Consider the following 14,571-nt stretch of genomic DNA (forward strand, 5'->3'; position numbering starts at 1 on the left):
AGAACCTGCTGAGACTACCAATGGATCTATTATTTGGCTCATAAAACTTGTAAAAATCTCACAGGAAGTACAACGTGCTATTGTGTCCCTAAATCTCTTTCATGACTCGGTTAGCAGCCTGACTCAAAGCAGTCTGGCCTGTTTTCACTTCGACCATAAAAGGTTTTTCTTTTCTTTTTTTTTTTTTTGAAAGAGCCATTTAACTGTGACCATGGTTTCAGCAACACTGTGAGGACAAAGGCAGGGTTGAAGGCATAGGAACACTTCAGTACTCAGACTCCAGCAAATCAGTACTACTTTTTTTTTGGTTTGTTTTGTTGGGTTTTTTTTCCTCTTAGAACTTGCTTTTGCATAATAAGCTCTCTTTATATGGAATGAACTAATACATCAATATTCAAGATGTAGGAAACTGACATTTCTAAGACATAATTTAAAGCATTAGAAACTATAGTGCATAGAACACTCTTAAAAAAGCCTTCAGAGGATTAATTTTCTAATCAGTGCTTTCTGTCTTGTATCTTGAATAGAATAAAACAGGATAAAATCCATTTTATTTTGCCTTTCCTCTGTCCTGAGTACTTCTAAATACAAGGAATTATTTATACAACCAGAGGCTGCTCAGGATACTTCTGGCCAATTAGAGCCCTCAGGGTGCTGTGAACTACTTTCAACCTAATGCAAATTTTTACAAGGCAAATTAATCTGAAGTCTCTCTTCTCTTTACAGTTTGAACATCAAAATGAAAGAAACTAGAATCAGTATCAAGACTGTGTGGAATTAGCTTGTTCTAGTGTTAGTTTTGATGTATGCTTGATACATCATACATGCTTAACACTCAAGTTGATGTGTTTTCAGTTAATGACCTGTCTTTAGAGAAAATACTAACTATATTTTCCTGTGCCTCAGAAATATGAATGTCTCTCTCAGAACTTTGGTATCAGCAAAATAGGACTCCAAAAAATGCTCATTTTCTTTCTTCTCTTATCTTTTCTTCATGTAAAAGTATTTTTTAACACCATTTATGCAACATCTGTCAAAACTGGCACCAACCATGCTTGCTCAAACTAAATATGCACACACAGTAAGTCAAATAGACTTGTGCAGATGGCAATATTAGTACAAGCACAGTGAGATGCTACAGAAATCTATTCTTTCATCTTTGTAATTTCAGTAGGTTAGAGTCCTGCAGTTTATACTTGGCTTAAGACTGCCACCATAATTTATTCAAGGAGTTGAAAAGTTTATAAACATTAATGTAACAGTTATCATGAGGTAAGCTATATAAGACAATGAACACATACATACCTGCTAAAACTTAAGCCAAAGGGAGCTTTCAGATCCTGTTGTTATGAATTCAGGGACATCTTTTGCAATCATAGGATTAATCTGTTATCAATTTACTGAGAGTCCACTATTTAGCATTATTGGTAATTTTACTGTGTAAGAATACATTTGCAGAATCAGTTTTATTAGTAACCTGGACTTTAACTGCCAAAAGTATTTGGGAAGGTTATATTTATTAGAAAATATTTCTATGTGCTTTTCAAAATTTTAGTTCAAGACTTCTTGTCTAGAATGCCTGTTATAATACCATTGAGCTGAGGACCAGTTTCACAGCTCACTAAAGGCAGGGATACAGACAGAAAAAAACCTGAAAGGAGAAAAGAAGGGTATGATAACCCCTGTATTCTCCTTAAGTGCCTTTTCCCCAGGCTCTGCTCCCCAACATCAAAGTTTTAGTAAGTAAGCTTAGCACCACTGCTATTGACAAGAGTCCAAGACAAGCTTCTACTAGAAAAGTTGAAAAGATTAGAAACCACATTCATAATACAGAACCTGCTGCAACAAGAGAAAATACACATATTGATGAACTGGCACATGAAACCTCTGCCTTCTACTTGGTCACGTTATTAAAACTGTAACAATACACTCTGTACAACATAGTGCAAGACACAGTACTGTAAATTAGAGCAATTAACACATCCACCAGTGTTGCCTTTGGCATCCCTGCTTTATGCTGTACTCCTCAGAAGGCCTTCTTGGCCTTCTCTGTCTCTGCTACTTTAACATAACCCAACATTAGGCTGGGATTGAAGCCAGGGACCTTGAAACACTGAGCTAACTGTTTAGAGTTGAATTCCAGTAGCAGTCCTCAGAGTCCCTTGGCATGAACCCTTGCTTCACTCTTCCTCTTCTCTTCTTCCAAACCCGAATTCCTACCTCCACCTCAACCCTAGGCAGAAAGGCCAGCAAAGGATCCCTCCATACTTTCAGGCAAATTAATTCACAGCACTTTACTTTAGCAGTCCCCTCTCAACACTGCATTACATTCTCCTAGTTTATTTCTTTGGTCAACCTGGGAACCTCTTCATTTAGCTCAACTACAAACACCCACAGAGGGAACATTATCAGCAGAACCCCATTGACTAGCTCTCCTCAGTCTCTTCCTCATCCCAGCTTGAACATGAAGCAGAAATTCAGACTGTCCTCATGAATAGGTACAGCAATACCCTACATTCAAGGATAATCTGCGCTTACCACTTTTCAGAAGATTACTGTTTTCTAAAAGTCAGGGAATAAAGCTCAACACTTAAAGGAGGGCATTGTTCAGAGACATGACACAGAAGCCAGATTCTTTCAAGGGTCTGAGAAATAATGTTCACTGAAATGAAACATGTTGAAAGGTGCTAATTCGGTGGAAATTACAGTGCTGCAAGAGACTCCCAATACAGAAACACATCTTCAAGCCTTCTTCCAAAGCTTCTATATTGTAAATCTAGCACTGATTATTTTTTTTTTTACTTAAATTTATTAATGCTCCAGAGTAAAAATAATTCAACTCTAATATTTACTCTAACAAAATACACTCCCCTGCCTCCCCCAGCACCCTGGTCTCGTACAAAAGAAAAGCAGAAGTTACAATTTTGCCAGGATTCCATTTACCTTTTGGAACAGAAGTGAATTTTTAACTGTAATATTACTAAGTATATTGCTGAAACAATAAACCTAAATCTGATCTTTTTATGATCTTTCCCTTGAAATCCACAAGCAAGAAACACATTTAATCTGCTAACAAAGGTGTAATCATAGGTAGACACAACAGAAAAGATGCTCAACTATAAAAATGCTTTAGCACAATGCCCACAAGTATTTCACTGAAGCACACAGAAAATAGGTCTGACATATGTAATTACTTTTTACATAATAATAGACAGCAGCACTATCTAACTTCATATTACTGGAAACACCCTGGCAATGCTGGTTATATACCAAATCAAATATTTTAATGGTAAGAAATACCTTACCTTAACATACTCCAAAGTAGGATCCAAAATATTCTGATCTCTGCAAGAAAACGGCAAGGAGGGAGAAAGAAAGGACACAAACACACAAAAAAAATAGTAAGTGCAAATATAATCTCACACTGAGGGGATGCATTCATATAAGCAATAAGCTACTAGAGCATGTTAAAATCCTAGTTAAAAACTGTGTGGTTTAGCTAGATAGCCTATGCTGGTTAACTTTTAATGAATCTATAAATCACTGGTCTTTTCTAGAAGATTAGGTAGGGAAGCCACTACTAATTAATTTGGGAAATAATTATACAGTTTTAAGCAAAGTAAAAACAATCTTGAAATTTCAACAGAAGACTGTGGTACGTACTTACCACCTAAAATGCCTCAAATAAAGTTACAAGACAACTATCCCAATGGCTTCTAAATTATTTCTTTGCTTGTATGTTTTCACATTTAAGCTATTGTTATTGATAGCTTTGAGAGGGCATTGCTAACACAACAAAACCGAAAGTAAAACACACTTATGTAAACAAAGCAAAAAATGCATAGATTTGTAACAGCAGAAACTTTGACTTTACATTTGGAAAAATAAAATATGATTCTTGCACTCTTAAGTTCTCAATATTATGGTAATTTCAACATCACAATTATTTGAAAGCCAGGTAATCAAGTCATTGCCCTCTTTTAAAAAGAAAATACCTCTTTGTAGGTGCTCTATACATACAGATGGAAAAGGGCACAAGTGAACCCTAAGTTAAGAGCCCTGTGATCAATTTACAGCTATTTCCATAGAGATAAAAATAAACACACATGAAACCCTTTGGAAATAAATTTAAGAACTATCAGCTTAACAGAGTTAGCAGTACACGGCAGAACCTGGGATGACATACACGGTGCTGCCTGAAATACAAGCATGTAACAGGCAGAATGAAAACCTTGCAAACTTTAAGAGGGATCAGGAGCTTGGTACAGCAATCAAACTTGCTGCACAGACAGCATATGCCCCCATAAACTGAGAAACGGAATCCTGTTTGTTGGGAGCTGCTACAATGATGTAACACTGGAAAACTCATCAGCAGTTTCAGATACGTAGAAATAGAGTTATGCTGGAATCAACCAATCCAGAACACAGTTAAATTCCCTGTGTTGTTTTGAATGTAATTGCATATTACCTGAAACAAAGTTATTGCTTTATACTCAAAGTTTTCAGTCAGGTTCTGTAAGAGGTTTTAATCCAGAGCATCTACACAAAGGCAAAACAGAGCTCTCCCATTTCTTAACCCTACCCATAAATGATAGTGTTCACCCATTCAGGCCGTATCTGTGATAACCATTTCACATTATCCTAATATTCATCATGGGACAACTTCCATTCTTACCTTAGCTTAAAAAAAAAATAACAACCATGCTGTCAAAAATTAATGGAAATACAATTTGGCAGCATTTGAGACCTTCTCCTAGCAAACAGACAAAGAAGGGGCAGCTCGATTAAGTGTATGCACAGAAAATATGTGTAAGTGCAGTGGAGAAAACAGGGCGAAGCACAGAGGGGTGAATCTGCACCAGAGGAAGTTTAGGCTTGAGGTGAGGAGAAAGTTCTACACAGAAAGAGTAATTGGCTAGTGGAATGGGCTGCTGAGGGAGGTGGTAGAGTCACCATCTTTGGAGGCATTCAAAAAAAGATGGGATGTGGCACTTGGAGCCATGGTTTAGTTGTCAGGAGGTGTTAGGTATTGGGTAATAGGTTGGACTTGATGATCTCTGACGTCTTTTCCAACTTGGCTGATTCTGTGATTCTGTAAATGCAAAGTCCTACACCCGGGTTGGGGCAATCCCAAGCACAAATATAGGCTGGACAAGGATTGGTTCAAGAGCAGTCTCAAGGAGAAGGACTTGGGGCGTCAGTTTATGAAAAACAATGTGAGCTGGCAATGTGTGCTTGCAGCACAGAAGGCCAACTGTGTTCTGGGCTGAACCAAAAGGAGTAAGACCAGCAGGAGGAGGTAAGTGATTCTTCCCCTCTACTCTGGCTCTTGTGAGACCCCACCTGGAGTACTGCATTCAGACCTGGTGCCCCCAGCATAAGAAGAGCATCACACTGCTGGACCAGGTCCAGAGGAATAGGGCCATGAAGATGAGGAGAGGCCTGGAGCACCTCCCCAATGGAGACAGGTTACAAGAGTTGGGGCTCTTCTCAACAGTGCCAATAATACATCAGAGTGAAGACAATACAGGCACAAAGGCAGCCTTAGAAACTGCACATGTACCAAGACACTGTATGGCTGCTCACACAGACAGAACTGCTAAAAGAGACCAGATGGGATCTTCTTCAGTTTATGTCTTTGAAATATCTCCATCTACATGGATTTAAGAGGGACCTGGACAAGCTGGATACGTGGGTCCAGGTGAACCTCATAAGGTTCAACAAGAGTAAGTGCAGGGTCCTGCACTTGGGCCAAAACAACCCTCACTATCAATACAGACTGGGAATGAGGTGATAGAAAGCAGCCTGTGGAAAAGGACTTGGGAATTCTGATGGACGAGAAGCTGGACATGAGCAGACAGTGTGTGCTTGTGGCCCACACATTAAAAACAGCTTGGCCAACAGACCAAGTGAGGTGACTCTGCCACTTTGCTCTTGTGAGACCTCACCTGTAGTACTGCATCCAGGTCTGGAGCCCTCAGTACAGGTAGGACATGGACCTGATGGAGTAGGTCCAGAGGAGGGTCACGAGAATGATCAGGGAGCTGGAGCACTTCTGCTATGAAGGACAGGCTGAGGGAACTGGGGTTGTTCAGCCTGGAGAAGAGAAGGCTCTGGGGAGACCTAACAACTTTCCAGTACCTGAAGGGGGAGAAAGACTGTGTACAAAGGCCTGTAGTGATAGGATGAGGGCAATGATTTCAAACTAGAGAAGAGTAGATTTAGATTGGATGTTAGGAACAAGTTTTTTACTATGACAATAGTGGAACACTGGAACAGGTTGCCCAGGGGGGTATTTGAGGCCCCATACCTGGAGATATTCAAGGTGAGCCTGGAGAGGGCTCTGGGCAACCTGATCTAGTTGAGGATGTCCGTGCTCACTGCAGAGGCAGTTGGATTAGATGACCTTTGGAGGTCCCTTCCAACCCAGACCATTCTATAATTCTATGAAATACACTACATCTTAAGTACGAAGTTGCAAGTTTGAGCATGCTAGACAATGTGTCTAAGTATTTGTACTGCAGACCAATGTTATTTGTACTGTAAACTAGAGCAAAAGATCCTGTGATTTTATCCTTTAGCAGCTTCTGCTTCACACACACACCCCTCTACTACATTCCTAAGACCATTCCACCCTTCTGTCTACAGCTGCACAACACCATGGACATGACTCATTCAAACACCACTGGAAAGAAATGCAAACTGCTATGACTAACTGAATAATGACCTGCAGTTCACAAAAGAATTGTGGAATCTTTAAGGTTGGAAAACACCTCTAAGATCATCAAGTCCACTGTCAACCCAACACCATCATGGCCATGAAACCATGTCCCAAAGTGCCATGTCTGTATGTTTTTTGAACACCTCCAGGGATGGTGACTCCCTCACCTCCCTGGGCAGCCTGTTCCAATGCCTGAACACTGTTTCGGGAAAAATAATTTTCCTAATATACAATCTATACCTCCTGTGCTGCAATTGCAGGCCATTTCCTTTTGTTCTGTCACTTGATACTTGGGACAAGAGACCAACACTCACTTTGCTACAACCTCCTTCCAGATAGCTGTAGAGAGCAATGAGGTCTCCTCTCAGTCCCCAGACTAAACAATCCCAGTTCCCTCAGCCACTCCCCATAAGACTTGTTCTCCAAACCCATCACCAGCTATGCTGCCCTTCTTCTCTGGACCAAATCTAGCAAGTCAAAGCCTTTCTTGTCATGAGGGCACCAAAATGGAACACAGTATTAAAGGTGTGTCTTCACCATTGCCAAGTACAGGAGCATGATCACTTTCCTACTCCTGATGGCCATACTATTCCTGATATAGGCCAGGATGCTGTTGGCCTTCTTGGTAACCTGACCACATTGTTGGCTCATGTTCAGCCTGCTGTCAACTAGGTCCTTTTCTGCTGGGAAGCTTTCCAACCACTCTCCCCCAAGCCTGTAGTTGTGGGTTGTGGGGTTGTTGTGACTCAAGTACAGGGCCCAGCACTTGGCCTTGTTAAACCTCATACAACTGGCCTCAGCCATTGCTCCAGCCTGTTCAGATCCCTCTGCAGAGCCTGCCTACCCTCAAGCACATCAACACTCCCACCCAGTTTAGTGTCACCTGCAAACGTACTGAGGGTGCACTCCATCTCATCATCTAGATCATTGAGGAAAATACTTAATAAGACTGGCCCCAAAACTCTCCTCTTACACAATAGAGAATTCCTTCTACCTCAAACATAGCAGCTTTAGGGGATAGCTTTGCTTTACCTCTGAGACTACACAGGCCAGGCTTGCAGGTGCATATGTAAACAGGACATCAAGAAAAAGAATGGAAAATGCAGTGACAAAAAACATAAAGCTTTGGCAACACCTAAGGAATCCTTCCTTTTGAAAAACCATTTATGTGTTCATGGAAGAAATCAATGAGACATTGCCCTAAACTCACCACACCTGTCTTACTCCTATTGAAAGGAGACAACCACAAACTCCAAAACACTGCACCAGACAGTTTTTGAAAACAAAACCCATAGCAAGAGGAAGTTTTGGGTATTGCACCACAACTATAACAGTCCTGTGGGTTTATTAAAATTTCCTCCCCATTCTACCCTAAAAGTTGAGTATCTTGCAAATATTTTCATACCTTAAGACCTACACTGCATCCTATAAACCCAAAGAGTTTATTTTTTCTTCACACAGAAAACACATAAAATATTTATTTTTATATATTCAAATATTAACTTGATAAAACTTCATCATTTTCAAAGCGGACCTAACCATATGCTGTAAATGTATTCACTTTAAAAAAAGAGTAACACTTCTTCGACTAAAATTATCCAACATAGCATTTTCAAAATCACTAGTTAGAATAAATATTAAATTTGTCTAAATACCTGACACACCTCATTCTCAAAACCCAAAGAAAGCCAGAGTTTGTAGCACCTGGAGAAGCAGAAGAGACTGCAAATTTTGACAAGCAGAAGCAAATCCCTGAATAGCACACTGCTTACTAAACACACCTTACCACCTCTTTCCCCTTTTAAATCTCCTGTCAACTCAAGGACTCCAGCAGGTCTCATCTATTGCGGTAACATCATGAAGAGGAAAGGAAAAGTTTCAGGAACTCAGGATCCAGTCATAGACAGATTTACACCACAAGACTAGCTCCTTGCTGTTTTCCAAATGCCCTGTCCTCCAAAGATAAGGTCTTGCAGAGGACAGTAAGTCTGCTTAACTTTATGCTGATGAAACCACCCCATAACGGTCAGTGGTACAAGTCAAGTTTTAAATTACATCATTATTTATTTTTTTTCTTGGACAGTTATATGAGACAAGTATGCAAGTCTCACCTAGCTAAACACACAAAGCTATGAAGATCAGAAATTTTGCAGAGTATAGAACATTCTAAATGACCAGATAAGCTAATCTGCTCCAGAACAAATCTGCTGCAGCGATAGAAAGTCCAATGCTAGATGATAGTGTTTTATCGGAAATAATGGGGAAAAAAAGCTGACACAGGAATACAAGAGGATAAAGACATGCTGACCAGTACTCAGTTTGAGAATCTGAAGTCTAGCAAGTTGGACACACTCATCCTATTTTCAGAACTACAGAAACTAAGTGTATTCTTAGTGTCTGTATGTAGATAGCTTGTTAGGGCTACTTTATACAATACATTCTGGGTTAAAGTTTTTTTGTCACATTTCATCTTTTGCAAGAGTTTGAAGGCTTTAATTAGAATGAAAACTTAGAGATTGTTTCTGGCATATGGTGCACTTCTACACTTTCTAGGGCAAAGCTCAGAGAGAGAAGATAACGATTTAATGCAACTGTGTGACTACACAGTTACTCCTAATATATCCAAAGAGTCCCAGATCATACATACATGGCAAGGACAAAATCGACTCACCCTTCTTCCCATCAAATACTAAGTATCTCATATACATATTTTATGAATCCAGTATCTTTTTCAAAAAGTCTGAGTTGGCCAAACATGAAACACTAAGGGCTTAAAACAGTCACGCTACTCTACAAACTGCATTAAAAAAATCAGTAACCTTACTCATAAGAAATTCTGTCTACTTAACTGCTGTCCTAGATTATCCATCCTGAAATTTGTATTAAATCTCTTCAAGGCATCATGAAGAGGAAAAAAACCCAAACCAACCAAACAAAACCAAACCAAAACACCAAACCAAGAACACACAAACCAACAATGCCAACCTTGTGCAAATTTGGATGCTATTTCTGGCCTCTTGACCATTTACAATTTCACACCATAGCTATTATTAAACTGAATTTAACTTAATTTTGTGTCAAAGTCAGTTTGTTTCAACAGGAATACAAGCTGGGGCTTTTTACTATTACTTTGCAGGCAATGGAGGAATCACCAGTACTGAGAAAGGAGTATCTTTTTTTCTTTCTTTTACCATGCTTTAAACTGATTGTAAAGATCACACCCTTATTAGCCTGATTCTCTAACAACAGACTCTTGAAACTGTAAAAATCAGATATATAACTTTCTCAAGAAGTTTATCTTTTCCCCTTAAACTAACTAGCATAGGCATTTATTACCAAACCGAAGAGAACACAACCTCATTACACTGAAAGTTAAGTAATTTCTCTACGTTTTCAGAAGTGCTTATCAGGTGTGAAGAGACTTCATCTCTTGTGTATTCTGTTATTTTATTTTTATAATTAATGTTTATATTTATTTTATTCTGTTACTTTAGAGGACAGAGTCGCAAGCTGTACCAGGTGAGGTTTAGACTGGGTGTTAGGAAGAAATTCTTCATAGAGTGATTGCCCATTGGAATGGGCTGCCTGGGGAGGTGGTGGAGTCACCATCATTTGAGATAGAATAGAATAGAATAGACCAAGTTGGAAGAGACCTTCAAGATCATCGCATCCAACCCATCATCCAACACCACCCAACCAACTAAACCATGCAACCAAGCACCCCATCAAGTCTCCTCCTGAACACCTCCAGCAATGGTGACTCCACCACCTCCTCAGGCAGCCCATTCCAATGGGCAATCACTCTCTGTTTAGGAGGAGACTGGATGGGGCGCTTGGTGCCATGGTTTAGTTGATTAGATGGTGTTGGATGATGGGTTGGATGCGATGATCGTGAAGGTCTCTTCCAACTTGGTCTGGTCTATTCTATTTATTTCCCCTTAAACTGTATAAATTAATTACTGCAACATTAGAAGATTTCTTTTGTACACCAGAACATTATTTTTCCATGCTAATCCAGAAGATACTAGAAATTCTGTAAAGACATATTATTTCTGGTCACATAGATGTAAAAATTCTCACAGTACGTAGTCCTACAAATAAATCACTTCATCTTGGCTGCAGCGCAATGCAACTTACTTCTAACCTAAGACAGGAGAAAGCTTTCTGGAAATAAGAGTTCCATTAAGGAATGTCACAATTCCTTATGGTTTTCCTGTTCTTCTCCCTATGGTTTATTTTTTGTTCTAGGAAATTATGCATTATGTATTTATATAATAAAGCTTTTAATAGTAATTTTAAATTATTGAAAATGTTGTCATAGTTATGCTTTTTTAAAAAAATCATAATTAAACCAAGGATGACAAGTCTTGAGTCACACTTCAGTATAATTGGATGCACGTGCACATGAACACTGTAATCCTAATGACTATCAGTTCTGCTCCACTGACACCAAATACAGCACTTAGCTTGAACAATGTCTCATGACAAGGTTTGATTAAAACATGTGTTCACACTTTTAGTTGCTTTAAATGGCCATTATAGTAATGAAAGACTGGTTTACTTCTGAATGAGAATATCTGTGTCATGTTATACTGCTTCAGTACTTCCTACCCTGATATAAACAAAAAGAAAAATTACAGGTTTTTTTTTACAAAATACTGGTAAGATAACATGGACTTCCCTATACTATTAGTCCAAATTAATCTCAACATGACTATAAGCATTAGAATACATACCTTAGTAAAATGCTCAACATAAGAAAAAATCAGAATTGTGCTCTCAAATTTCTTCTCAGTACACTAGTGAAAGGTACAAGAGTCATCTCAGGACTCAAGCTGTTATATTATTTGTTGGCTGTCAAGTTGATGGTGTCTTTTGCTCTAATACAACTGGGCTATTAGATCATAGAGCAGAATGTATAAAGATCTATTGTAGAAACTAAAGAAAGCAAAAATTGGAAGTTATTAGCATTCCATGAGTGTTTTAGCAAAGCAACTGGAAGATCAAACACATGAACAGCATGTGCTGCTATGTTATAAAAACACAAATTCTACTGCACAGGCTGCACTAACAATATCTTTTGAGTGTCTTACTCTTTAAAAAGCAACATATTTTAATTCTGATTAGATAGAACTTTTTAACATCTTCTCAAGCATTCTGTTCTTACTCTTAGTGCTTTTGCAAAGATGTTCTTCTCAGGACAAGGAAAGTTATCAGTTACAAGTACAGATGTATTTCATATGGAGACTTCAGCCTCTCAACAAAACATCTCTTGCAAATAATGTTAGTGATTGCTCTCAAGAAGGAAGACATAAAATTTCAGGCTGTATCACCATACTCTTTTTACAGCTGCAGTCATTCTCTAAACAGCTGCTTGCATTGTCTAAAAGTACGCAAATCAAAGTCTGTTAAAAAGCCAGCTCCTGTAAGCAGGTACACCTCAGATCAGCGACAGAGGAATACTAAACACACTGAGGCCCTTTCTTCTTGCAAAGTGAATGGGGTATAGAGAAGAAAGACTTGTTTTTGAGAGAGAAGAAAACCTGATTCTGTATGCTGCAAGCAAAAAGCATACAAAACCCACTCCACACACACAACTCCACATAATAAGAACTGTCGTTCTTTCACAAGATTTGAGAACAGAAACCTTATAGTGATGGAATACAGCAAAACCACAAATCCTAATTCAGAAGTTGTCATTTGGTTATCTTTTCTCAATCTTTAACTCTGTCATCCAACAATCTAATGCTGTCAACCTTTGTGCCCTCAACTGATCCACTGCATTGCACTGCATTTTTTTATGTTAGCAGGAAGCTTTCCCATCTTGGTCCTCATTATGAGGAAAAAAAAAAAAAGAAGCTGGGGTGGGCCTTTTCCAACCTCAATTACTTTTTTGTAAGCATGAAATACCAATGATAACAGATTCCCAGAAGAAATGCTAGCTATTGAGAGTAAAATTCTTTCTCAAGAGTCATGCATATTATAACCAGGAAGTAAGGCAAGAATAATAAACAGGGATAATGTGTTGTTAGCCCCAATGTACCCTGGGTTCCACTAAGTCTTCAAGAAAAACAGCTCATGTGTAGCACTAGGTTGGAGGCAGCTGGGACATCACTTTCTCCTTTCCTCTGCACTCCATCTGCATAAGCACTGAATTAAAATCAAATTGAGTCGGAGCAGTTTGCTTCTTGATAAAGCTGCTCTCTTAAAATAATGCAAAGGGCCATTTCAAAGCAGTTCTGTGACTTTTAACATTTTCTTCCATGGGAGTAGTACATGCACTACTATACATTTTAAATATTTAAGGAAAAAAAGATCTAGTCTCAAAAAGTTATTTTTAAAAACTACACAGATGTCAGAAGAAAGACTAAAAATCCATAGCACTAGATCCCATAAAAAGAATGGCACGGAATGACATTTTAAACAGGCATGAGTATTTAACAGTCTATATATTGACTGGTTTTATTGCAAAAGGAAAATTATTTTGAAGCCTGAGCTTTCCAGTAAGTTAAAACCAAGGAGAAATTTCAGAATTCTATGAATTGATGCATCAAGTCACTGCTCCCTCTCCCCACACTGCATATCTCACACTGGTTTTTTTCTTTGGCTTCTTCCATCAAGATCTACATTGCATACTAGGGAGAAAAGTCAGCCTTTATTAGAATGTAGAGTTATATTACATAGCTGCACCTATAAATGGACATTAAGAGGTCTAGAAAAAATACACAATAATTCCTATGCCATAAACATATGCAAAATGAGGCTTTAAAAGGTACCTGGCATGGAGTTTGTTGCTCTTCCCATTTTGTGGAGGGTACTCTTCTATAAGATCCTGTACAAAAGGTGGCTGCTGCCGATGTGTTTTGGTGTATGGTAATGTTCCCACCTGGCTAAATATATCACAAGACCTAGTGGGAATTATCCCTTTCTTCTTCCTGGGGAGAGTGCCATGGATAGAGACATCTTTAAAAGACTCTGAGCGATGCTCAACCGGTGAAGGTTTAGTGGTCAATAAATCCATGGAAGAAGCCAAGGAAAACTGGTGGTTCACTGGGCCACTTCTGGGAAGACTTGAAAATTTTCCTGCAGCTATCATTTTTGGTTCTGAAAAAAAACAAAAAGATTTATCATAGAGCATCAGTCATCAAACCCCCCACTTTAATGAAAATTAAATAGCATGACTGACAAAGGCATCTAGAACTGAACTGTTCCGAGGCACTGTGACAGCTCAAGATGTAAGTCATATTAAAATCCAGTCACACTGCTCCCAATTGCGCATCAAGTGCACACACATCTTTTTTATACATATGAAAAGTCACAACAACACAATTGGAATGCACATACTAGAACAGGCCCTGAGCAATTCTCTATTTTTATACATAAAGATCCTCTTTTTAACCCCTTCACATCCTCTGAAAACTCAAACATGAACTTACAATCATTAACAAAAAAAGTGTTTTTTAGATTATTTTGACAAAAAAAAAAAAAAGAAAGAAAAAAAAAGGGCACTCTACCACTCTACAGATGGGGTTGGAAGTGTATGTTTCTAGACTCAGTAGCAGCCATGCTGTGAGTAAAAAGCTCTTTCTGAAGAGTCTTGCTCAAGTAATAAACCTCACAGAGAACTGTTTGCATATTTCTAACAGGCTGTAAACTAAAGGGCTCTACCCAAGAGATAAGGGCAGAAGCAGATTACTGGAATTCTCTTCTTCAGCATGCAAACCCTGATGGCTCAAATCGTTGTTGACATTAGGGATTTGCATAGCTGTCAGTCTCTTGTACAATCAACTGTAGCCTGACATACAGTACAGGTTTTTCTGTTATCACGAGTAAAAAAACTTTGTGCGACA

General features: G+C 38.8%; 1 protein-coding gene across 5 annotated transcripts in view; it reads right to left on the reverse strand.

Annotated features, from left to right (window-relative positions):
* Positions 1 to 14,571, reverse strand: part of BCAR3 (BCAR3 adaptor protein, NSP family member) — a 93,778-nt gene that overhangs the window by 31,637 nt on the left and 47,570 nt on the right. For 4 of the 5 annotated variants that reach the window (XM_068141284.1, XM_068141285.1, XM_068141287.1 and 1 more), the window contains exons 2-3: positions 13,498 to 13,825; positions 3,306 to 3,345 (exon numbers count right to left, since the gene is read on the reverse strand). The exons of the other annotated variant lie outside the window; for it this stretch is intronic. In XM_068141284.1, coding sequence (XP_067997385.1) covers positions 3,306 to 3,345; positions 13,498 to 13,817 — 360 coding nt within the window. In that variant the 5' untranslated portion in view covers positions 13,818 to 13,825. The remainder of the gene's footprint in view (positions 1 to 3,305; positions 3,346 to 13,497; positions 13,826 to 14,571) is intronic. 5 annotated transcript variants of the gene reach the window in all.

This window comes from Melanerpes formicivorus, unplaced genomic scaffold (genome assembly GCF_026170545.1).
Source record: "Melanerpes formicivorus ecotype bairdi unplaced genomic scaffold, bMelFor1.0.p_v2 SCAF_7, whole genome shotgun sequence".
NCBI lineage: Eukaryota > Metazoa > Chordata > Aves > Piciformes > Picidae > Melanerpes > Melanerpes formicivorus.